Source organism: Psittacula echo, assembly GCF_963264785.1.
Source record: "Psittacula echo genome assembly, chromosome: 17".
In the NCBI taxonomy this organism is placed as follows: Eukaryota; Metazoa; Chordata; class Aves; order Psittaciformes; family Psittacidae; genus Psittacula; species Psittacula echo.
The window spans coordinates 3,349,577-3,375,093 of NC_137753.1; the positions used below are offsets into that span (position 1 = coordinate 3,349,577).

General features: G+C 50.8%; 1 protein-coding gene across 1 annotated transcript in view; it reads right to left on the minus strand.

Annotated features, from left to right (window-relative positions):
- Positions 1-5,412: 5,412 nt before the first annotated feature.
- Positions 5,413-25,517, minus strand: part of DISP3 (dispatched RND transporter family member 3) — a 137,017-nt gene continuing 116,912 nt past the window's right edge. The window contains exons 3-21 of the mRNA XM_080631095.1: positions 24,479-24,698; positions 22,976-23,112; positions 22,429-22,563; positions 22,067-22,227; positions 21,554-21,693; positions 20,630-20,775; positions 19,022-19,183; positions 18,461-18,622; positions 17,935-18,057; positions 17,186-17,322; positions 16,334-16,515; positions 15,751-15,881; positions 15,467-15,642; positions 14,360-14,486; positions 13,090-13,235; positions 12,594-12,753; positions 12,096-12,209; positions 10,953-11,119; positions 5,413-10,684 (exon numbers count right to left, since the gene is read on the minus strand). Of these exons, the coding sequence (XP_080487221.1) occupies positions 10,322-10,684; positions 10,953-11,119; positions 12,096-12,209; positions 12,594-12,753; positions 13,090-13,235; positions 14,360-14,486; positions 15,467-15,642; positions 15,751-15,881; positions 16,334-16,515; positions 17,186-17,322; positions 17,935-18,057; positions 18,461-18,622; positions 19,022-19,183; positions 20,630-20,775; positions 21,554-21,693; positions 22,067-22,227; positions 22,429-22,563; positions 22,976-23,112; positions 24,479-24,698 (3,089 nt within the window). The 3' untranslated portion in view covers positions 5,413-10,321. The remainder of the gene's footprint in view (positions 10,685-10,952; positions 11,120-12,095; positions 12,210-12,593; positions 12,754-13,089; positions 13,236-14,359; positions 14,487-15,466; positions 15,643-15,750; positions 15,882-16,333; positions 16,516-17,185; positions 17,323-17,934; positions 18,058-18,460; positions 18,623-19,021; positions 19,184-20,629; positions 20,776-21,553; positions 21,694-22,066; positions 22,228-22,428; positions 22,564-22,975; positions 23,113-24,478; positions 24,699-25,517) is intronic.

The following is a 25,517-nucleotide window of genomic DNA, read 5'->3' on the forward strand; positions in this document are numbered from 1 at the left end:
AACCTGTGGAAGACAAAGTTAATGCTTAGGTGGGTGTTCTCTGACCTGGTGTATTCTGTGCTTTCCAGGATTAGAGGCATGCTGTTATCTCAGGAGCCTTAATGCTCCAAAGCAGCAAAAGCCCAGCAAAACAGCCTCTGTCAGCAGCCAGATGATAACCGCATACTGTGGGGTCAGAGATGATCTGTCACCACACCAGATGCCTAAACACACACTGGGGCAGTTCAGAGCATGCTTTCTCTTCCCATAGCATAAGCCAGGACCCAAGGAAACAGCAGCCCTCCTGTAGTCTCAACTAGGGGAACAGCTGGCTCAGCAAGGGCAGAGCCTCTGCAGAGCAGCCTTAGATGATGCATGAGGGCCTCTGGCAGCATCCATTAGTGGATTTCACTGAGGTCAGAGCCTCACACATTAGATGCAGATGTCAGCTCCATTTTTACGTCAGGAAATATCAAGCTTAGACATACAGAGAGAGCACTGGCAAGATTTCATGATTTATCATCACCTGTCATTCCAGGCATTCACAACAGCCTGGGTTTTCCCTTTGGCTTCCTTACAGCAGCTCCTTTGAGAGGTACATGAATTCCAGGGGCAGGGGACAGATCAGCTATTCATTCACACCTATGTCTCTGAGGAACCACAACCTTCAGGAAGGCTGAAGCATTAATGATCAACCACCCATCCTCTGCAGCCAGCCTGAGAAACTGCCAGCAGGAGCAGTCAGCCCCAAAGAGCAGACAGTGGGAACACTGTGCACCATCCAGACCTAGCTCAATGAATAGCACCTGCAGGAAAAATACGAAGCTGGTAGAGTTTTCACAGAATTCCATCAGAGCCTCAGACTGTTTCAGCTGTCTGCAGGCAGCGCAGTATCACCATGCCAGAGGGCACAGAAAGAGTCTAAAGATAGAACAGGTAAAGGCAGCAAACATGACCAAAGCAGTACCTCACCAGCACCTTCCCTTGAGCACCCTTGCAGCTTAAGGAGGAGCTTCTCTTGCCAGAAACTTCCCCCTCTCCAAACAAAGAGCCGGAAAGAAAATCCCACAGGCAACAATCCTTCATTCAGGGAACAACAAGCCCAGGTGACACTCAAGGAGATGTACTGCCACTGCTCCCCCTTGAGTGACAAAACTATATTGTCTATCAAACACTAACTCCTTGAAGCAAAGCAGAGCAGCTGTGGCAGTCAGCAGCAAACTCATCATGCTCCTGAATGCCACCAAGGGCCAGCTCAGGGCTCTTATCACTCCCCATAGCATGGAGTGGTTCTGACAGGCAGTGCTCAATGCTGAGACAGCAAACTCCAGCCCAGGACTCAGCCAGCCATTTGTGGGCAATTAGCTTATGCACTGGCTCCTTAATCAACTCTCCTGCTTGTCCCAGCTCCTTTGTTAGCCTGCAAAAAGCTGAAGGGAAGCCCAGGCCCTTACATCATGGGAAAGGCTCCCAGGAGCTTGCACGAGCCAGTTGATGGGTTTGGGAATGGGTTCAAGTCCCTACTGCCCCTCCATATGCCTCTGTCCAGCACAACACAGTCCTAAGCTCAGTGGGACAGAGGCCACCAACTAGAAAGGATTAACAGCCCTAATGCAGATGTGCAATCCCTTTGCAGTCACCTTGTGCTTTTCACTCAGCACCAAGAGATTCAACTGAGAAGGCCATTAAAGTTTAAGAAAACAGAAAAGCACCTCCACAGAGCTGTTTTAAAAGCTCACCACGAGTCTGCCCTGCCCCAGGCTGGAAAGGATCCCATCCCTTCTGCCTCTGCACTCTCTAGGTTCAGTCTGGTTGAGAAAGTAATCTCAGATCACCTTATTTCATGTAGGAATTTCTTAATCACCCAATAATAGCGCTCTGCAAGGCTGGAGAGCTCTTTGGTGATGTGGAATGAGGTATCAGTGAACACACCTGTGCCTGAGATGATCCTAGCACAGAACATGAGCTAGCAAACACGAAAATAAAGCAGCCGAGCCACAATGCTCTCTCTCAGTGCCACATTTCAGCCCCTCATTCTAAGGACTCTGAGACAGCCACATCTTCCACTGGAAGAAGACATGACCTGGCCTTCCTGCCCATGAGATCAGCTACTCAAAGCAGCGTTGCAACCCTTCATCTCAGATATACTCTATCTTGGCTACTCCATACACCCGAGTCACCTGTACCTCCTCCCTTAGCAGTCCTTACTGTTGCCTCACAAGCTCCTTTTCCACAAGCAGAATCTTTCACGTTGAAGATGCAGGACATTTCTAGTGCCTGCCTAAACCACAAGTTACCTGTAATCAACCCAACCTCCTCCACCTCCCATCACAGGCAGTGCTTACAGCACTGTTTGCCAGCTGCTGCCTTCCAGCCCAGCCACGGCTGCACTTCACTGGCAGATTAATCCATCCCTCCCAGACTGACACATGCACACCCCTCCCCTTGCACAACAGCTCCTCTGCTTCAAATCTGGGTTTGAAACCCAGTCTTTGCTCACCTTTCTCACCCCAGACCAATGCACTTCAGACTGTATTTCTGTCCAGGCTCCTTCACTGCTTTTCTCCCTGCCAAAACACCCATCAAGGCAATACCAAGCCCTTCCTGGTCCTTCCTACTGCTTGTTGCATCCAGCAGTCTGAAATATGTTTTCATACTGAGCTCCTGGGGCAACCACCTTGCTCTGACTTGAGAGCTAAAACGAACAGCAGGAAGAAACAGGCATCATGGGCCAACACTCAGAGAAACATGACCCACAAACCTTCCAGGTTCTCACTGGTTTGGGTTCACTTCGGCTCCCGTGCCAGCTGACAGCAAACAAAAGGCTGGCACTGAGCCTCTGAAGGCTTTTGCTCCTCATCCTCAGGCCTTAGGGAGCATTGACTATGTGAATAAACAGCCGTGAGGATAAAAAAAGAGGATGCCAGGGGTGCAGCTCCCCACACGCCTGCCAGAGCCCTGCTCACTACTTGAGGAGCCACGGAGATGTGTCATCTGCCGGGTGACAAATTACCAGGGAAGGGAAGAGAGTGAATCATCCTCTTCAACTGACCTTTGTGTCAATCATCACAGGGAGAAAGCTGCTCGGAAATGGATAATGAGCTGTGGGGCCACACAGAAACGAGCCAAGGGCCAAGCCCCAGACCTGCTCAACACAGGGCAGTGCCCCATGGGCACCGTTACGGTGCTTTGAGAGGGCAGGCGAGAGCCAGCGGCACAGCATGGGGTGAAAACCACTGAGGAGCGAAACCCAACAAACAAACCCCAGAGGACTCGGTTTGCCTTCAGCGCAGCTGAGCCAGACAGCGCAGGTCTCAAAGCTCCCTGTTTCTGCGCTGTATCACCTACAGCAGAGGACAGGAGGGACCGGGGATGGAGCGGAGAGGACAATGGAGTGGTACTCTGAGACGGGGCCCCCTCGTGAAGCACCTCAGGGCGGCACCGAGGGCTGAGGCCGCTCCTCAGCTCGGCACGGTGGAGAGGACAGACCCCGGCCGGGGAAACACTCACCCGGGCCGACACCGTCCCGTCCTGGGACAACCGGTTCCCCTCAAAGCTCCCCTCAGCTGCGCCTTAACGGCGCCCTCAGGAGGTAACGGCTGCAGCTGGGCCCGCCCGCATCGGCGGCTCGTGAGGCGCCTCGCGCGAGCAAGGCGGGAACACACCGCCCCCTTCCCCTCATGGAGCTTCAGCCATGTTAGCGCCTTCCCCCCCACAACAAGGGGCACGGATGAGCCCCAGCTTTCCGGCTCCCCTGGAGTCTCGCAGGGACAAAGGCACAGGGATGGGTGCTGTCGGTAGGGAGGGCAGGCTGGCTGCCGTACGAGGTTCCTCGGAGGTGGTTGTTCTCCTTCAGTAGCACAGAATTGGAGCTGCGGGGTTGGGTTTGAGTGGGAAGGAGCTCATGGGAGAAGGGTGCAGGTAGAGCCCCTCGGTGCTGGTGGGGCAATGGGGAGGCGATGGAGACCTCACTGTGCCACAGCTTGGTATAGCAGCTGCTGTGTGTGATGAAGACCTCACACCAGGCTCACTCACCTGGAAGAAGTGATGGGGCTGTGCCAAGCAGCACGTTCTGGTGTGGACCATCAGCGTTAGCACAGGCCAGCGGCCCTGCATGGACAGGCTCCCACAGGTAGAAACGCAATTCCTCCCTGTCTCTGCCAGCTTGAAATGAACAGTGAGCAGCGATTGCCACAGGTAATCCATCCTCAGAGTCCCTTCTCCTGTCCCAAACCCTTCCTCAGCCCAGCAGCCTGAAGAGCTATGGAATCACTGCCCATCTCTGCCTGTGGCTGCCATACCCCAGGGCACCCCGATCCCCACCTTTGGCAGCCCTGGGCTCTCACTCACCACTGCCAGCGGGTGCCCCAGTCCTGCAGAAGGAAACACTCACTGCCCCTGGGGTCCACAGTGCCCATTGTGAAGGCTCTTGGGGAAAGGGGCTGAACTTGAAGCCAAAACCAAGCCTAGCCTTGCCCATCAATTTCCTATCAGCAGGCTTGAGCGTAACCCCCCTCCAACCTGCAATGCCCAACTTTTCATTCAAGGGAATGAATTACTCCTTTCTGTAGATACTGCAGTGTTTTCTTACTCATCAGAATATGACCCTGGCCTTCCTGGTGTTCACTACAATGGAGATGTTACCAGTAGTTTTGCCCTCATGCGTAGAAGTGACAACATGGGAAGCTGTTGCTGTGATGTGTGCTCGATGGTCTCTGTTCCAGCAGCAGCATAGCCAAGTAGAGATGAGCACACCCAAATGAGAGGGTATGGGGAGCAAACCCCACTCAGCATGGCTGCAGAGAGGTGAATGCATGGCTCTCCTCCTATCCTGCTGCTGGCCTCGGCACACATCAGTTCAGCATGGCCCTGGCACGTGCAGTGTAGCATTTGGCTGCTGCAAGCCAAAGATAAAGAGGCAAAACCTTGACCAAGCAGGAGCAGGCAGATGAATCCCCTTCATGTGGAGTCATTGCAGGAGTGCAATCTTTGTGTACTGGAAGAAGCACGGTATGGAATGGAGGAGTAAAAGGCCTCCCTAAGACTTGGCTAAACCTCTTCCTCTTGCAGCTCTGCGTGGAATCCTGAGCTGGCTTTTCCAGACTATCAGCTTTTCTGGATGTGGCGAATTGGCTTCAAGGAGCCTGATCTCAGCAGCAGGAGCAGACAATCTTGTGCACGTGGCCTCATCCCCACTGCATTACTTACACAATGTATCACTGTTGCTCTGGCCCGCACTACATTTACATGCAGCAGTAACGTGGTGATGAGCGAGGGACCCAAACGTGCGAATGTCAAAATCTTTTATTTACAACAGTCTCCAAAAATCAAGAAACACTGAAAATAGTGAGGGCAGGAGACAACTTACAAAAGTAACACATGTACATTGGGAATTGTGCTACATCACTCTGAGAACTGACACTATAAGGTCTGCACACAACGTGGTGAAACAGCAGTGCCCTCCCTCTGTCCTTGCGGGTGCTCACACCTTGGCTTTTGGACCATCCTCCCTCCCATTTGTTCTCTTCTTCCCCCTGCAAACCTTGCTGCAGATGTGCTTGATGCTCTGGTCCTGGCCATTGCCTCCATCCCCAAAGAAGAGGAAAGCCAAACAGCCAAACAACAGCATCCTCAGGATGGAGACAGGCCTTGAAAGACTTTTAGCTCCAGGACCCTGAGTACTGGTTAGCAGCAGCCTCTGAAAAACCTGTAACCTATGGCTTGTGTGCTATTTGGGGTGAGGGGTGATTTTGGAAGTAACAAAGAAGCTGAATTTGTCCTGCAGATCACTCAGCATAGCTTCCTTGGTGGACAGTGTGGGAGGATTGATACATGCCACAGGGTTAAATAAAATGCCTTTTATCATCTTCCAGAAGGACAGGCTGCTCTGGTAAGAAAATTCAGTGCAGGACAAGCTAAAAGAATTAGATGCAATAGAGCAGTATCCCAGTTTGCTCCAGCAGAGACAAAGCCAGGACCCTTCGGAGACCACTGCATCCAGACTGCCATATCAGTGGTACGGGAACACTGTGAGCATGCCACACATCCTTCTCCTTGGGGAGATTTCTCAGGCTGCCTTTGCTCTGGCATAGTTTCAGATCCAGCAGGGACTGAGAAGCACAGCCCAGCTCAGCCACTGATCCCCTTTTGGGATCTGCAGCTTTGGCATTGCTGAGGTCAGTGGCCAAACTCGATGCTCTAGTTGCCTTACAGACCCCTCCTGAATCCAGCACCTGAAGAGGCCCCACAACATAAGGAAACAGAGTGAGGAGACTGGGGTCTATTCCTTTCTCTGACACTGATTTTTCAAGTCATGAAATCATGGAATGGTTTGGGTTGGAAAGGATGTTAAGATCACCCAGTTCCAACCCCTGCCACACGCAGGGCCACCTTCCACTAGAGCAGGCTGCTCCAAGCCCTGTCCAGCCTAGCCTTGAACACTGCCACCTGATCTTGACATGGCTGTTGTGAGCAGAGACTCACCCTCCCCTGAGTGTCCACAGCCATGGGGAGCCTTGAACGCACTCAGCAGCTCCACTGAAGGCAAAGAGCAGCAACACCAGCTCTGTACGTGTATCACAGTGCTTCAGCACTGGGCAGCAGTGTCCTTCTGTGACTGCCCTGGGCTGGCAGGCAGACAGCTGCTGGTCAGGACAGGACCTGCTCTGTTTTCTAGGAGACTGCAGAGTTTTAGGATGACTCCCATCCTGAAACTACCATCAGCTTTTCAGAATGTAACCCTCAAAACAGGATTTAGTAGAAATAAAGGAGTGGGCAGTTAAGAGAAATACTCCCTTGCAGTGTGCTATAACTGAGAACTTGGGTACCTCTCTTTTTAATTGCAGCAAGATTGTTTTGAAATGGAAAATCAGAGCATTCTTTTTCAAGTGAGGCTGGTCTGCTGTGCTCTATTGTTTAAATCCATCAAAACTGACAGCTTCATATGGAGCATTTTAACTCCCAACCTTCCTCTGCCTGAGAAATTCTCCCTGAGACTATCTTCAGCCACTTCAGTCCAGACTCTGTGAGCACCTTAGGCACGAGAATCTACCACAGAGAGGGCTAATTCTTGCAAAGCAAAACAGGACCCAAGAGATGGTCTGGGAAGCAGAGCAGTCATCACAGAAAGAAGAGGCAGAGATAAGGGATGAATTAATTTAGGGCAAGCATCTGCTCCCAGAACAGTGCCAGACAGGTGAGGCCTTGTGTTTTATTGCTACAAGCATCTGCCTCGGGGCACCAATTCCCAGCAGGGCTGTCAGCCCCACCTTCACATTTGCTCAGATAAACCCATCCATTTTCTTACCTCTATAATTTTATGAGTGTTTTCTAGTCCCAAGGAGGATGCTGCCTACATGAAGATGGATGTACACACCTGCTACTGATTTACTGACTCCACAGATGCTTGCAGAAGGCTGGGCGCCACCTTTAAGCCTCTTTCACTCCATGGTAGATGGAGAAAACACCAGCTACCCTGACCACAGAAGTGTGCACAGTGAAATAGTGATGGGACAAATGGCTAGCTAGATCTTAAGACAAGTGTTATGACTATATTCAATCACATTTTCAGGTTACCAACAACCAGTGAGTCTTTGCAGTGAGAAGAATGCCCCAGGATCATCTCCTGGCTCTTCTGCCATTCTGCTACATTCTGGTGTAAGTTCCTCCTCCTCTCCTTACCTCAGTTTCCTTGCTGGAGGGGCATGATCTCCTCACTATGCTTTTGTGAACCATCTGCTACAGCTCTACACTTACCTCTCAGTCTGTTACTTTCCTTCCTGAATTGCTCCAGCCATGGCTCTCTCAGTACCACAAACAAGGGCAAGGTGATGCCTTGGTGGCAAATACCAGCCAGCCCTTCTGCACTGAGTGAGCCTGGGCTGGGCAGAGATGAGCAGGGAATATGCTAGCTTGTCCTTTTCCCCTGCCTGCTCTGGGAATCAGGAGAGATCCTGTCAGGTCCCAAGAACTCTGCTATTTCTGTCTGTGGATCAGGCACTGCCAGATCAGACCCAAGAGACATTAAAGGTTTCCCACTGCTTTGAAATTAATCTTTGCCTTCCAAGAGTGGCTCAATGAATGGTCCCAGCATGGTGTGTCCAGAATCACTCTGGGGTGGATGGGCTTATAGAGAGAGCCTTTTTATAACATAGAACATGAGGAGCTTAAATGAGCTTTAAACTTTGCAGGATTCAATGCACATCTATGCCTTGTCTTAAAGGCCTTTCAAGGTTTCTTCATGCTCTCAGAAGAAAGAACTGCTTCTAAGGGTGCAGTCAGCACCTTATTCTCTTCTCTGGTGACCTGGAAATATCCATCAGATTTAATCACTCCAAGGAACTGGAAGCATTAGCTAAATTCAGGTCAAGCCACCAGCACCCTTAGCAGCAGCACTAGGGCCACCTTTCTCACCCTTGCAGCACCCACATAGCCACATGGGTCTCATCAGCACACTGCCCTCTACGGTGGCTGCCACTCACAGTGCTGAGGACACCACCAGTAGTTCAATTTGAAGGAGGATAGGTGAAAGCCTGACTTACAGATCAGTGCTGGGGCTGAACTGTGCACAGCAGCACAGCTTAAGGATAGTCAAAAACCCTTCCCAGAGCCACTTATTCATGGCCACGGGGTTCGTTATGAAGGAGCTGGTGCAGATCAGGGGTAGGTGCCAAGGAACATTTCACACTTTGCCGGAAAGGGTGACTCAGCTGCACCATGGGGTGGTGAAGAAGAAACCAAGTCTGTTCTGCTCATGCTCTCACCACCCTCACTGCCTGCAGCAGGATTGCTCTGGATTGCCCCTAGCATCAACAAGGGTCCTGTCCTGGCACTCTTCTCCAGCTGACACCTTGGGGAACCTCCTTGAAGAACAAACATTTAATCCAGTCTCACAGGAATGACATGATGTGAAGGTATAAGATTGGCAGGGATCAGAGCACGGATGCACTGAGGCAGGGATCAGAGCTGGGATGCACTGAGCCAAGCAGAAGCAGCTGCTGGTCTGTCTCAGCAGCACAGTCCTCAGAACTTGGCTGACAATGGGGATGGGCTTCCTGGAATTCTCATCTTAAAAAGGGGGGGTCAATCCAGACAGAGAACACAAAGTCACCAGGGACATGGTATCTGGAAACAAATGAAGTCAGGCTGCTTTCTGTCCACCCCCCTGTAAATAATGTTTAATGCATCTCCAAGTGGGTCCAACCCCTCCTCTTCTGCCAAGGGCCAGATGTGCTGCATATCAATACACACACTTAGCTATTTCAATTTTAAAAATATGATAGAATCAGTGATGCTTAAAATGTACTTGTTAATGGCAGCAGTTTGTGACTTCATTTTACTGTAATATAAACCATCTGCTTTGAGCAGGCAGCAGCTGCAGGCTGAAGCTCTGCTGCCCTCATGTCTCCACAATGGATGGACATCCTAAAGCTCATTTGGGGGCTGGAACTGGATGATCTTAAGGTCCTTTCCAACCCAAACCATTCTATGATTCTATCCTCAGGTTAAGACCAAAAGGCTTTGCGGGGACCTCAAGGCTGTCTGCTTTATCTCTGCCCTAAAGAACATCAAGATGAAGGAGACAAGGACAGGCTGCTGAGGGCATTGTCCCTTCAGAAAGAAAGGGAAAGCCATGCATCCTGACACCCTCCACAAATGAGGAAAGCAGGTGGTACCACCCAACATCTCTACTTCAGATCCCACAATGACAATCCCACGATAAGAGCTCCTCTGCAGCAAGTTCAGTGCTGGTTTAGCTTGGGTACAGGGCACAGCAAAGGGGTCCAGATAACCCTATTTCCCAGGCCTGTCCAACAGCTCACTGCTGTTTTCCAAGGCTTGGGTAATGAGGCACAGGCTTGTCATGGGGTAGGACATCACCTCCAGAGTCATTGTTGCAGTGCTGACCAAGGGGAGAGACAAAGGGAAGGGTTTAGAAAGGGATCAGATGGCCTTCCCAACTTCTCCCCTTTTAGCTTTGCCGTTCCAGAAAACTCTTCATTACAAAAAGAGAGACAAAAAAAAAAAAAAAGGAAAGAAAAGCAAAGCAGAAAGAAAACTGAGAGGAGATCTCTTCCCCTCCTCCTCACAGGCTGAGGCATCCGCTGGACAGCCCTCACTGTCCATCATCCATCACTACCCAAAATAAATACAAGTTTAGAGCAAAACTCATTAGAAAATAAAGTGCATCTGGAGTTGAAAGACTTCTGGAAAAGGGTTGTTGGGTTTTTTTAGGGCTTTTTTCCTCTTTTTCTTACAAAAAATATCCTTTAAAAAAAAAAAAAAAGAAAAAGAAAAAAGAAAGGGAGCAAGAGGACAGAGCACATGGCTCTTGGCATAGGGTCTACAGGGCTGTCCCATTGGGGAGAGGGATCTTAAATCCACTCTTCAGCAGGACGAGGCAGATGCATAGACCCAGCAGGCCAGCAAGCAGCACCCCCACCACAGCCTTGAGGCAGGAAGTCCTGCTGCGGGTGAAGGTGCCAGGCCCCATGATGCTCAGCAGGGCTGTGCTCACAGTTAACGTGTACAGGATGGAGACTCCTGTGTTGAGGGCCACGATCTTCCCAAACTTGGCGAAAGGGGCGATGATGCAGAAGAAGAGCGGGACGGTGGCAATCACGGTGGTGACGGCACTCGAGACGATGGCTACCCCTACGTGACGCACGGCTTCAACTGTCCTCCACTGGCGGCACGCTCTGGGGTCCTGCCGAGGGACAGCAGCGTTAGGGGGAGTGGGGACAAGCACATGGGGCTGCACCCTCAGCTGGGTTGACTGTACTCAGGTGCACATCAGTCTCTGACCAGTCAGCTGGACAAGCAGCAAGCATTCCAGGCATGCTGTGAGGGTGGCAAGACACATCCCCTCTTGACCATTGTGCTTGAGGTCCTGCATCACAGCCAAGTGGCATGGAGGGCATAAAGGGAATGGATAAAAGGAAGGAAATGGATAGGAATGGAAGGAAAGAGCTCACCTCTGCTTGGTGCAGTGGCAGGTTTTCCCCTGCCAGCAGGTAGCCCTCCACCAAGTGCACGCAATAATCTACAGAGGAGCCAACAAGGATGGAGAGGGAGATGGCTTCCACAGCACCCATTTCCCAGCCAGACCAGTACATGATGGTCACCACTAAGCAGACCACCCCTGTGTGAAAAAGGTCATGTTAGGCACATTTAAAGGGAGTCTGGGACTGCTGCCCAAGCCCTATTGATACAAGTCAGTCACTGGGGTGTTTGGGATCATACCCCTGCAGTTCTGCATTCTAGCCTGTCCAAATCCTCTATATGCTCCCTGCAAACACTTCCTCACCTTCTACTGCCACAGGGACCATTCAATATAGGACCTGCTGGGGACAGTGACATGGGACATGAAAAGAGGCTGCTTTGGCAAAACTGACAGACCGATGCCAATCTAGACTAAGGGTTATGAATCCAAGCCCAGGCAAGTGTGCATGTGTGCTCATGTGCATTGCAGGAAAGAGGACCCTTAGTTTTGCTTGTTAGAGTTACACACAGGCTGTGCTCACGCACAGGCTTTTCTTAAAGGCAAGAGTGACGTTTGTGAGCCATGTGTGGGAGCCTAAAGTGGTTTCAAAATGACAGATTTGATTCTTCAACTGCAAAGTTTAGCAACACACTTAAACCACAATCTCGTCAAATCACCAGCCAGGGAGAGGGAACTATTTACACATTTGCTTCAAATACTAACAAAACCACTAAAATATTCAGCTTTTCAAATCTCCCACTGCTTGGAAACAGCAGCCGTGATGCAGATCCTTGGGAAGTAGTGCAATTGTGATTCAGAGCATGTGGGACTTAATCACATTATTATACATAACAGGCAGGGATGGCATTTGTGTTGCTAAACCCCTTACTTAAACAAATAGAAGGGATTGTGTAGATAAAGCACACTGGGAATTAAGACACACAAATCTTTCCCAGTGTGCGTTTGTGGAGTTTCTCCCATTCACCTGGGTGTTCCCAGGACTAGCTCCTGGAAAGCCAAAAAGGTTTACTCAGAGTTAGAGCAATTCAGTTAAAATCAGCAGAGACTCAGCAGTGCCACAACCCACTAATTTCAGGCAAAGGGAAAGCTTAATACATTGGAGTTGTGATTTTACCTAGAATGCTGAGCAGCACTGGCAGCAGCAGGAGGATGTGAGTGGTGAACACTGCTACTGCAGCCACACAGATAACCAGCGAGAGGACGAGACCGTACAGGGCACTCTGCACTCCTGCAACAGAAGAGCCACCTAATTTGACACCTGGAAGGTGACAGTTGGGATGAGAAAGGCACTACGTCCCTTGCTAGCAACAAGTCAGGCAGGGACTCACACTGGGGAACATGGGCAGGGGAGGATTAAAGCAGAAAGCTGGTGATCAGCTTCTTGTCTCTCACATCAGCAGGGTAGAGTTCCTTCCTTCCTCTATTTCCCTAGGCTCTGCCTAGGAGTTTGACAGTGTACTCTGCTTGGAGCAGAAACAGGCTGTATGAGTTTGCACAGCAACGGTAAGGGACTGAAGATACAACATGTGCACATCAGATGGGACAGAGCGTGCAATGAGGATGTATCAGAGAGCGTGGACTCCTCAGGGACTGAAACATAGCAGTCACTTGCCTATGATCTCCATGAAGATCTGCTTCCAGTGCTCACAGGTCTGGAAACCGTGCCGGAGAGCAGAGCCCTCTGGGAAGAGCTGGAGCTGCTGCTGTAGGAACGTTTCCCATTTCAGGTAGTCAGCATACGTCTGGAAGGAAGATTTCCCTTTGTAGGTTGTCTGTAACAAGATGAACATGTTATTCTCCATGTTATTCTCATGTCCTGCTCTTTTGGGCAGTGTATGTGTTGGAAGGCAAGAGGCAGAACAAACCAGCTGGAGCTGCAGTGGCTAATCTGCCATGAGCTCTTTGCCTGCACTCCCATGGTAAGAGCAAGTTGTGGCATAAGCAGCCACTTCTACCACCTTGTGAGTGCAGACATTCGTCTGCATCAAGGCACAAACACTAAATTGTGTATGCAAATGAGTGGCCAGAGTAGAAAGAGCAGAGCTAAACCCCCCGAAATGACATGAAGTAACTGTTCAGAGGAATATATGACAATGCCATGTGCTCACCGATTCAAATGCCATGGAGATCCACTGCACCTTCCCATCCTTCACCCCCACTGCCCCATGAGAGAGCTGTCCAGGCAGCAGGTTTGGCTCGGGGATGTTCTTGCACTCAGGGTGCAACATCTGCAGAAAGGAGGAGATGCTGTAACCTGGAGAGAAAGAAAAATCAAGGGATGGAGGACAGGGAAAGGAAGCACACTAGAGCAGGGGGAGAACCCGACTCACAAAACCACCCCAAAACCAAAACCAAACACGCACACAAGAGATGCAGGCCCCATTTGCCAGCAGCTGCTTCCCCTTGCCAAAGCCCTTGAGGTCTCAGCACCAGAGTGCTCAGCTGCTGCTAGCTTGAGGAGGCACTCTGTGCCATCAGCACTGGACAGGACACCACCACTGCTGTTTGTCCCCAGCTGTCAGGAAGCAGTACAAACAGCAGGCACTGAGAAGCTGTCTGCATGGCCTGGCAGGGATCTTCTCCAGGCATGAGACTGGCTTTTGGCTGAAGCCAGTATACGCTTCCTAGACTCATCTCCACAACCTTGTGACCTCTGAAGCTGGAAGAGACAGTCACTGGTTAGAAGCCACAGGGGCAGTGAACAGCCTCATCCCAATGAGATCAGGAGTGATTTGCTAATATAAAGATATTTACTTGTCCAAAAGACTGTATCACAAGCAATACCTATGACTGGAAAGAACAGATGCAATTCTGTTCTTCTTTACACTGGATTAAATCCTGAAAAATATGCCCAGTGTATTTGGAGTTAAGGAGACCATTTCTCTTATGTCCTAGAAAGCATGACCAGGGGCCTGTTCTAGAAGGGTAAAGTTGCTGTGGAAGAAAAGGAGGCAGCAAGAAGCAGCCACCCTTTCTGGTTTGCTGTTGAGGACCCCAGCTCAAACAAATACTGCTGCAGGCAGAGCTGCAGAACTGATATTCCTGTCCCACTTACTCTGTCTTTCTCATCCCCAAAACAGTTGGCACAACACATGGAAGCATGAGGTGAACGGCTCATGGAGATGGGAGCTGTGACTTAAGCCAGGTGGAAACAGGTAGAGCTGTGCTGCAGCCAGGTGAGGAGAGCTGACTGCTAAGAAACGCCTCCCCTCCCTGCACTGCCTGTATCCACTACTGACTGGTGCTTTATCAAGCCAGGACCTGAATGTTTAAAAGCCCTTAGAAGCCACACTCCTCAGACTGGAGGGCGAGAACCAGTCTCCACCCAGGGACCCAGGATCTCCCTAAAGACCCTGTGTTGGTGTTAGTTCTACCTACCAGAGGGCAGGCACTGAGCCCCTCCTGGCTTCACCAGCTCCATGTTGCTGGCGATGGCTTTGCAGAGGCGGCACAGGTTGCCAATCTCTTTGAAGAGGTCAAAGCTGTCATCATAGATAACGCTGCCCTTTCACAAGGAGACACAACAACAAGAGAACCACATGTGAGGCAGATACACAGCAACTGGCACAAGAAGGCAGAAGCTACACAGCCTGGGACTAGCTTAAACAGACCACATGTTGTATGGTGGAAAAGCCCACCAGACATCTCTGCCTTACTAGATAATACAGGAAGAAAGTACATGTGGTAACACAGGAAGAAAGTACATGTGTCCCCCCAAAAGTCAGGCAGTGTGACGGAAGCATTGATAAATGAACAGGCACCATGCCCCAAACCATGAGGGTCTGCTAAGGAACAGCTCTGAATGCCTGGCAGTGCTCCAGCTTTGTGCCCACTCCACTGCCTGCATTTCACACTGCCCCCTTCAAAGGAAACAAGCAAAAGCTGATCCTGCAACAGTACCCCCCAATAAGAAGGTAGGAAGAGGAAGAGCAGAAAGCTGAAGTGCATCTGCCAAGTGACCAGAGCGAAGCATGAGTTTTCTGGGGAAAGGCAGTGAATGTGTCAAGGTATCAGCTCTGGGAGATGAGCTGCTCCTTCAAGAGTCACATTTAGTAACCTTTCCTCTGAGTGACTGATTTGTATTTTTTCATGTTAATACCTCAAAACAAGATAAGCAATTACAGAAAACATCAGTTCCCTGGATCTTCAATTTGCAGGGAGATTTTCATACTGAGCTCTAGATGGGTTTGCTTCTAAACTCCTTTGGAAAGCCAAACTGAGACTCACAAGTAGGTTAGACACTGCACTCAGAAAGGGATTTTCTGGAAAGTCTGAAGTGATTCCAGAGAGGGCTTCCTGATCTCCATTACTTGTGAATTTGCTAAAAATAGCAGTGTACTTTTGACCCATCACAATGTGACCATGTCTGCTATTCCATCTGTCTAGACCACCGGACCATGCTGCTTATGCTGTGGGGATTAAGTAAACACCATCCAGGGAGGCCACCCTTCACTCATCAGCCCTGAGCATGCAGAATGTGTGTACCATGTCTCCAATGACGTGGTTGTCCAGGTGCCTCGTGCGATTAACACCTCTGATACCAAACACCACGAACACCATGGCTCCTGTGTCCACCAGCGGCCGCACTGCCGGCTTCCCGCAGCCTGTGTTCATGCAAGGATTAAATCCAGAAGTGGCTGACAGCTTTGCTTTGGGTGCTGCTGGCAAATACAGAAGAAAGGTTGGTTACCCCAGAAGGCAGCAAAAAAAAGGTCTGACTCTGTGGATCTGACAGCCAGGCGTGGCTGAACAGGTCCTCATTTGCTTACCTTTCTCACTGGGAACATAAAGAATGCCTTTGGTGGGTCCATCTGGGCTAGAGCTGAGAAGACAGCCAGGAGGTGCTGCACACACTCGGCCATGGTAAGGGGGCTTGTGCGACTGGGCAAAATACAGCTTCCTGTGCAGCAAAGAAAGTTTGTTATGGGGGACCAGAGGCAGTAAAGACATGTCCAAAGCATTACATGGAAACAGATGTGCTCAGGGACAGAAGGAAAAGGTGAGCAACCCGAGGCCTGGATCTCTAATCATTGCTTATTCTGTGCTGCCTACTCAGCCCAAGAGTTCAGGTGGGTAAGGGCAAGATCCAGATGGGCAATGTCTTTCTGCCACCCAAAGAAGCCCCCAGTCACAGTTCTGCCCCTGTCAAGCCTTTGGCACACTAATGATGCTACAGGCTTGCAAAGTAACTTTGCAAAGATGGGTTACATATATAGCAAAGCAAGTTCTAGGACCATGGATGTCACCAATGGAGGGCAGGACTGGCACAGGACATTAGGCAAACCATATCAGCCACTCAGCTGTGCTGTGCTGGTTTTGCTGCCTGCCCCTGGGTGGGTTTTGGAAGGTTACCGTGTTCGCTGCTGCTCCTTGGCGGCCACGTAGAAACTGAAGTCGAACTTCCAGCCTCTCTTGGTGTCACAGGACAAGGTGGTCATCATCCACTTCCTGGGGCTCGTCTGCTTAAGCAGCCCTACTGTGGACACACAAGCTGTCAGCTTCCTGGTGAAGTTACCGAAAGGCACTCTATACACCTAAGCAATGGATTAATGAAAACAGACACTTAACTCCACAGGGTTGCAGCCTGTTGCACATTAGCATCACACACGCCCCTCCTCCCTGAGCACTGGCACAGCCACACAGAATGAGCACTGCAAGCACAAACCCGGCCAGCCCCCAGCCTGCCTCCTCCCCAGCGTGTAATGGGGCCCCTCACCACCCCCATTCTCTGTGGCCTAGGCTGAACGGTGGCTGCTCTGTCAGGGGTGAGGAATGCCTGCAAGCGAGTCCTCCTGGGGGTGTGTGACCAACATGGCCTGTGCACAAGCAGTGCTGGCTGCTTGCCTGTGTCTGTGGATGGACAGGAGGCTGTGAGCTGTCTCAGTAGCAGTTCCTACTAGAATAGCTCAGCTGATGATGCCAGGCCTCATCTGATATCCACAGACACCCACACTTCTGCTCCTGTTGCTAACAGTCACATCACACTAACAGCAGGTAAGTCCTGTGGCACTACAAGGTGTCACCTTTACTGATGCCAGGCACAATGCCCTCTGTGTTAGCACCTTGCTGCAGCGCCCTATGAGTCTATGAAGCTTCACCCTGAGCTACCTACAACCCCGTGGAGAAACAGGAGAAGGCTCTTGGGCTCACCTGTTGAGTGCTGCACACCTGATAGAGGGGTCCAACACCCCTGGAGTGACTCACCTGAAATGAAGGCACCTCCCCATCTCCCGGTGACACCATCTGCCAGGGGGCAGGGACACTGGCATTGAGTGAGAATCTGTAGACAGCCGGCCTTCCCTTGCTTCTGGACTTGGAGATGTACACAGTCCCCTGGAGATCTGAAGAAGACAGAGGGTATGAGGGCGAGTGGTACTTCTCAATCACTGAATCCTATAGACACAGGCAGCACCAAAGCAGAGGGCTCTTCTGGTGTGTTCTGATGTACCATCCCCTGTGGGGCAGCAGGCACAGGCTCTGCCTCTCAGCAGCACAGCACAGCTTTCACAGGTTTTCACAAATATATCCTCAGCTGCAGTAATTCCTGATGGCTTAACTGACTGATGTCAGCTCGGGACCTGGCCCAACACCACTTTTATCCTCAAAATCCTCTGCAAAGGAGGCTGAATTTATTCTCCTCATAGCCTGTCAACAAGGCTTTGACACAGGACTGGGATGCAACAGCTCTGTGCTCCTGGCCCTGTATGCAGACCAAAGGGATTTGTCACTATACTGCCAGCGGGGTTACAGGACCATGACCTAGAGAGCAGGAGGCATTCAGGGGAATGGGAACTGTAACATGCCCCTTGCATCCAGCACTAGGCTCAGCAAGACAGGGGCTGAAGAGATTTATTCCCCATCAGCTCTTCAGAGATCCTGTAATTCAGTTTTTCACCTGAGTGGATCCCTGGGCCCCGGATCCAAACGTGGTCAGAGTTACCATGCCCACTTACCTTGCTGCCCTGTATCACTTATGCTCCCTTTGCTTCCCCAGGGTGACCCTGAGCCCCTCTTCTTTTTTTCCAAGGAGGTTCGGATGTTGTTCTGCAAACTGTGGGGCTTTTCCTGAAACAAACCTGTCCCACAAGGTTAGTCAGGAAGGAAAGAGTGAATGGCACAACAAGAGAGCTACCAGCCCTGCACACACTGCTATTGAACTCTGCTATTGAACACTAAACCCTTAGCAGGGAACAGAGGCACAGACCCTCAGCTGGTCACTGGTGTGTCACCAGCATATATAAACAGGCAGTTTTCATTGATTGTAAAGGAACTGCTGCAGCAGAAACACTCAGGCAGCTCCTGACTAAAGCAGGAAACGTTTCCAAATACTTCACTCCTACAGGCCACCCGAGCATCCCTCTCCCAATGTGCGATGGGATATTTGAACGTCAGCCTCTAGCTCATGTTTCAGCTCCTTCAGCCCAGGCCTTAAGCCAGGCTGCACCCACCATGGTCTGGTCTGGGGTCCAGCACGCTCACCTGAGCAGGTAATGCAGGAGATGCCTTCAGCACTCAGGTTGTATTTGAGGTCTAGCAGCACCTGGATGTTAGTGTCTGGTCGGAACAAGACTGGAGCACGGCTAGCTGGATGGAGGCGGCTAGCAAAGAATATGGACAGCAGCAAAACCAGGAGAAAGAGCCCTGCAAGGAGAAGACCCTAAGTGTGTGGGACCCTACGTGCATTTTGCTCCTAGGCCATCCTCAGACAGCAGGGTTGTGGCAGAAAGATGGTATTTTCAGCAGGAAAAAGGAACAGCCCCTCAGGCACACTGGCAGCTGGTCTGCTATGCCTGGAAAACCCCATGAGGGCTTGCCATGTCAGATCTGCCTGAAAAGAAAGGGATGGAAAGCATCAGAGTTCCTCATGCAGTTCCCTTAGGGACTGACTGTTCCTGGGACATTCTCCCACTGAGCCATAAGCCAACTACTGTGTCCCTTTTCACAATCTCCTGTCACTAATAATCAAGGCTTAGGGACTGATTAAGATGCTGTTAAATCCTCTAGAATCCATGCAGATGGAATACCCCACTCCTTCCTTACCCACAATCACCCATCTCCTCTTCACTGCGGACCACAGCACCCACTGTTCCAGCAGCTCCTGCAGGCGAGTTATCAAGTGGCCCCGGTTGCTCTTCTCTGCAGGGAGCTGCAGATTTTCTGGCATCACAGATACTAAGGGGACATCTCCCATTTCCAGGGAAACTAGAAAGAGAGAGAAATCAAAGGTAGTCTCAGTGCTCAGTATCGTGAGTGTCTCTCATAGCTTTCTGCTCTCCTTTACAGCATCTTTTGCAAGGTGCTGTACCACTCTCAAGCTAAAGACGTGGAGTAAGACCCAGGCAGAGGCAGTGACTGCCACAAGAAGCATCCTTGTTGAGTCACTGCATGCGACAGCTACACTTCTAAATCCATAGCTCAGTCCAAAGCCTATGCTTCAGGCTGTTCTTTCTCTGCCAGATCCCAATGGAATTGTCCGTAAGATCACAGAGACACTGCACGTTTCTTGGGCCAAGCGAAGTCTGTCCCTGGGCCATGAAGCATGTCTTACAGCTAATTACACACTCTTCCTGACAGCAGCCTGGCCACTATCTGATGTCTTTAGCTCAGGGATGCTCAGGGTACTGTCCTCTGCAGGTGAGAAGTAGGCACTTGCTGTAGCAGGGTCCGTGTGCCTGGTGTGTTGTATGGCTGACCCACAAACCATGCTTGGTCACCAACTGGAACAAGCTGCTTTGCTACTGCACAAGCTACCTGATGCCCAAGGGCCCCTGGAGAAAAGCATCCTGCTGTTGACTCTGCTCAAGGGATGGGAAGGGGTTATTTCCATACATTACCATTGCACATGGCTCTGGCATACTAAGGAGGCACCTCTTGCAGCACAGAGCCAAAGCTTAGCTGTCTACCTCCCAAAGGCAGCTCAGGGGCTGCTCTGCAGGGAGGGCCTCCACACACTGCTGTGGGATTGATGGGCTCTCAGCTGTGGATCCATTTGCTTTCAGTTCCAGGTTGCTGCTAGGCCTGAAAGCTACTCACTGCCCAGACCTCTTCTGTTGGGTGTTTGAAAAGGAAGAGGTCCCAGGAAGTTTTAAAAGCCAAGTACAAGAGCATGGCCTTGTAAGCACCCTTAGCTGTGATCAGGGCTAGAAGGATCATCTCCTGCTAACAACATACAGGGAATTCTAGGCTTTTCTAGATTACTTATGTAGTCTCAGGCAAGTAACTGCTGCCTTCTTGCTGTGACTGAGGAGATGCCCTGAGGAGGTGATGCAGGAGAACAAAGTGTTCTCTCTCCTGCTTCCCAAATGCAGTGCTCTGAATGGCAGGGAAGAGGGAAAAACTCTTTGCTCAAAGGTGAGCTGTCCTGGTACTACAGATTAGGTGTTCCATGGCTATATCCATGTCACAATCAGTGCTTTCAGCCGGGAAGTACAAGCCACATTAGACCCAAAAGAATTAGCAAAGTAGGTATCAACACCCACTGAAGATCTCAAAGCAATTTACAACCATTAGCAAGCTCAGACCCCTCCACCTCCTGTGACAGCACAATCTCCAGCTTAAAAGTAGGGAAACCGAAGCATGAACAGGAAAAACTGCAGGATGAACAGGGCAGTGTGGTCCCCAGGAAGGTTCTACACAGCAGGCACATACCAGGCTCCTCCTCCACGCTGAGCAGTGGGATGTCATCATCAAGATAGGGAAGTGTCTCTCCACCTGCTCTGGAGGTGGCCTCCGAGGCAATGAAGAGACCTTCAGCCAGGTGCAAGGCACTCTTCTTGGTGCACTTCTGATTACAGCTGGATTGGAGCAGGGAAGGAGACAAAGGCATGAGTTTCAAGCCACACATCCTGCAAAGAGTTACCAGTGGGTTCCTCCAGTGACAAGGAGAGAGCAGCAGCCTGCTCTAATTACTTGGGAAAACAACAGGCACTGCCACAAGCCATTTCCATTGCTAATTGTTGAGAGGTCAGGGGCTGAGCTGCTACGGCAAAGCAGTAGCAGGCTGGGTTGATACACAAAGCACAGCTGAGCCATCAGAGCTGCATGCTGAGTGATGGCAGTTTCAGCAGTTCATCTCCTTACTAATGAATTAAATCAGGCCAGGTCATCTGCAGTGATAAGGAGCAGGGGAAGGGGAAATGTGCTGACTTCTGAGAACAAATCTGCATGCCCTGCCTGTGCTCAGTCAGGAGCAATGCTGATCTCTCTGCCTTGCAGGGCTTGTACCTCCACAGCTTGAGGATCTAGCTGTGCAGTAAGTGCTCTGAGAACATAAATGGCTCTAATACTCCATAGATGCAATGAAGAGGTATGACTGGCAGTTCAGAGTCTGGGTCCTTGGAGGCACATGTGTGTACACTGGGAGGAAAGAGACGGGCCTGGCCCTTCCATTTTGCTCCATTCTGGAGTGGTAGAAGTTACATTTCTCTTCTGTAAGTGACTAACAGGGAATGGTAAAGCCAAGCTGCCTGTGGGGGGGTGAGGGTAACTGAGAACATGGGGCAAGATTTGCACAGCCTTGGCCATGAGTTCCACAACAGCATCCTACCCACATGAGGAGGCTCCAGAGCTCACCTGGTTTGGCAGGAACTCTCTAATGGGGACACATAAAGGGTCCATATTCCAAGAGCAGCTGGCATGGTGAAGAGCACAGCTACCCAGCAGCAGGACACAATCAGCGACATGAAGAGTCCGAAGTCATGCACAGCTGGGATCTACAGGAAGAGAGAACATGGATTAACTGGGGCAGGACACCTGCAGAACCACCAGGCTAGAAAGAGATATCTAAAGGAACATGAGAATAGCACATACAGACCTCAGCTGTAGTAGTTACCTAACCTGATAGGTAAAGAGCTGAGCTGGAGTCTGACAGCCACTAGACCCTGTTAGATCAGTGGCACAGGAAGTATTTCCTTTGATACTGATACAGGGAGAGTGTCCACTGCCTCAGAGCAGATAAAGAACAGCCCCCTAGGACAAGTAAGCCCTGTGTTGGAGGAAAGGGCAGAAAGATGGTGGCGGCAGCTCCCCTCTCTGTTAGGGCCTTTGGCAGAAACGTAAGGCTCCAAATGCAAAGCTGCAGTGTACCTGAGAGAAGATGTTGGCAGCATATGCTGCAGCCGTGGTCAGGGATGTGAAGAAGGTGGCCTTCCCTGCTGTTTGGATGGTGTGGATCATGCGCAGCCGCAGGTCCTTGAGGTGGGTGGCTTGGCGGTAGGTGTTGATGAAAACAAAGACATCATCAACCCCTGGGAAAAGAGGGGAAGACTGTGATGCTCTGCTCGCAGTAGGGACACAAGCTAAAGATCCCCTCAACATCTGACCTGCAAATATTTCACTTGCAGGTAATGGAGAGAAAGGGCTTGAAAATTCAATCTGCATTTGCCACCATCACCTGCAGGCAGGAGTGCAAGGCAGCACAGGGAGGTTTTGAGTAAGGACATGCTTACCAATCCCCACAATGACAAAGGCAGCCACACCATTGAGTATGCCCAGATACTGGATCCCGAACACGACGTGGTACAGGAACAGAGCCACCAGGCAGCTTAGCCCAATACTGGCAATGCCAAAGAATGACAGGAACACTACAGGAGAAAAGGAACATGGGGAAAATATGGCACCACAGGCCACTCCTTGGGAGAACAGACACCTCTCACCTCCCTGTTGGGATACCTGGTTCCCAAGAGTGTGCTGGTGACAGAGAATAGATCAGGGCTGCAAGAGCACCTCTTCCCATGAGGCCCATCCATGAAATTACATCAGCTTTACACCAGCATTAATAAGATGGAAATCTGCATCTTACTCCTGCGAGCCTTCCTCCCACCCTGCCCACTAAGCCCTGCTCTGGAGAATGAGACCTGCATGTCCTTCTGCATGCTTCTGGGCCACAAAGCCAGGCTGGTGGGAGGGCATCAGAGCTTGAGGCTTGCACAGGCACAGGGAGTCAGAGCACACCTGGATCTGTGGAAGAGCAGGGCAGCCGTAGCTACAGCCTACCTGAGCAGGAGGTGAGGATGTAGACCAGGACAGCTATGCAGCTACTGCTGATGAAGGCCAGCAACATGTCATTGTTGAAAGTCCTCCTCACTTCATAGTCAAACAAGTCCGTCCCTCCATACAGCACCTGGACTTTGCTAGGATGGGAAGATAAGAAGGAAGGAAGAGGAATAGAAAGAGTTGAGCAGGGAGCAGAGTTGAGGCATTTGAAGCATGCTTTCAGTGTATGGTGTGTATTTGGCACTAACAGACAGCTCCCAAAGCCTCCAAAGCCAATTCCATCTGGAATCTTAATCACTGCTCATTATATTAAGCACATAGGTAATAACCAGCGGATGCAGGCAGAGTGAGAGCTTGTCAGAAACCATGTGATTTACCAGCTTCTGCTTCTGGAAGCAGGCGCTGAGCGGAAGTAATCCAAGATAATTTCACCAGGAGTACAATAACGCTGCACCATAGGAGGCTATCCGGAATCCCAGCTTCAGAACTGAGCCTTGGCCCCAATTCCCTTCTGGCTTCCCATAACTGCAGCCCACTCTGCCAGCCCACTGCTGAGAACACTCTGTGGCTGGCTGCATTTCACTCTGCTTTTGAAGATCCATATCCCTTCATTCTAGGAGCTATTGAGATTCAGAGCAGCAGAGAGCTGGAGAAGGTGCACTGACACTGGGAGTCACTGCCTTCCCTCAGCTGTCTGGATACTGGGCTCTTCGTTTATCCCTTTTAGCTCTATTTTACCATCTCCCTCTCGCAAGCACTGAACAAAGCTCTCTTCAAAGTCATACAGGTGAAAAATCCCTGCATTTCCTGAAACTTACCCTGCCCTGAACCTGCCCTCCCCATCTCTGTACAAAGAGCAAACACTTCTGGAAGGAATTACACTGACATGAGCAAAAGCAGCTTCAGATCCAGAGGTTGATGCCTTGACTAAGGACCATTTCACCTCCTGCATCAGACCAGCTGAGGCCAAATTCAGACCAGGAAGGCAAAGAAGCAGCTCTGTTAGAGCCAGTGAATTGGACTGGTGAGATGGAAGCAAACAGATCCAACGCTAGACGCTGAGTGGAAAGGCAGGCACTGGATCCAGTCTTTGGCTCTCTTTCATTGTCTCTGGCATGCTGCTGCAGTAGAAGTGGCATTAAAGTGAAGCAGATGAGTGGTTTTCTGCCATATGCTCCACACCCTCACTCACACCACTGTACCTGAGCCTGACTTCAAGGAGATGCTTCTTCTCCTTCATCTGCAGCATTATGCCATGGCCACTGCATGAGCCTGCCCAGCAGTCTGAGCTGGCATGCCAAGCCTCCTGTGCACAGAGCCTTCCAGCTGAGGCTGGATGCTGCATGGCTACAGAGCAGAGCATGGCCGCGTAAACCTCCAGACAGAGCTTTTATACCCTGAAGGGTGCAAAGCACCCTATTCCAGAAAATCCTCCCCAACCTCTGCCTTTCCCTGTTCTCCTCCCTTCCCAGCATGACCTGCCCTGTGTGCACACAGCCTCACCTCGTGGACTGCTTGGCCAGCATGGCCACGTAAGTGATGACGAAGCTCTGGAACTTGCGGCGCTGCTCCTCCCAGCGGTCCTCCACCGAGTAGTAGTTGGGCAGTGGTGCCCCAAAGAGGATTTCGCTCCGCAGCAGCGAGCTCTTCATGTTCTCAGCAGACAAGCCCTCATCCACGTACCAGTAGAATTCAGGGTGGGTCATGGCCAGCTCCAGCGATCCTGCAGCAGAAAGCAGCATTACTTTGGTTAGGTCCAGCTTAGTTCACTTGGCAAGGCACAGGGTCTAGCATGACAAAGGGAAACTGGGATTGGCCGTGTCTTTCAGTGTGATGTTGACTGCTGCTGCCTTGCACAGAGCAAGAAGGGCTGGGGAAAGCTGTATTGCAAATGCTCACATCCAGCTATGTTGCCTACATGCAGTTTCCCATCAAAGACACATCTTCCACCTGACTGCTGTCTGAACCACAACTTCCCCAAGCAGCAATGCACACATCCTCATTGATACTCCCACTACTGGATGCACTTAGTTATTGTGCACTGGCACGGTATTTGCTCCATCAAGCAATGTGCTTCTTGGGAAGCACAAGAACTAAATACTACCTATGGAAGATGAGGAGTCCTGGCTCTGCTGTGACCTGGGACCTCTGCCATCTGATGGTGTGAGGGATGCAGAGATGGAGGCACCCAGTTCTGAGCAAGAGACACTGCCTGTCTGCCCCTAAAATCCAAGCTCCCTTAAGCTCACACCAGAAAGACCCAGAAACTATGCTCTTTCCTGTTTTGGTAGCAGAACTGTTACTCACACTGAAGCAGATGGAGTTAATTCCTTGCCTGCTCCCTATGTGGCTCCTGGATAGCTGTCATCTGCAGCCTGTGCTTGGGAGACAGATGGAGGCTTCATCCTACAGCCACATCACACCCACAGACTCCTCATGATTCACCTCTTTTTCACCATCCAGAGCCTCTGCTCTACTAAAGGGAGACAGAACAGGGTATGGAGCTGGGAGGACGCAGGACCTTCCTCCTCCTCCTCTTCTT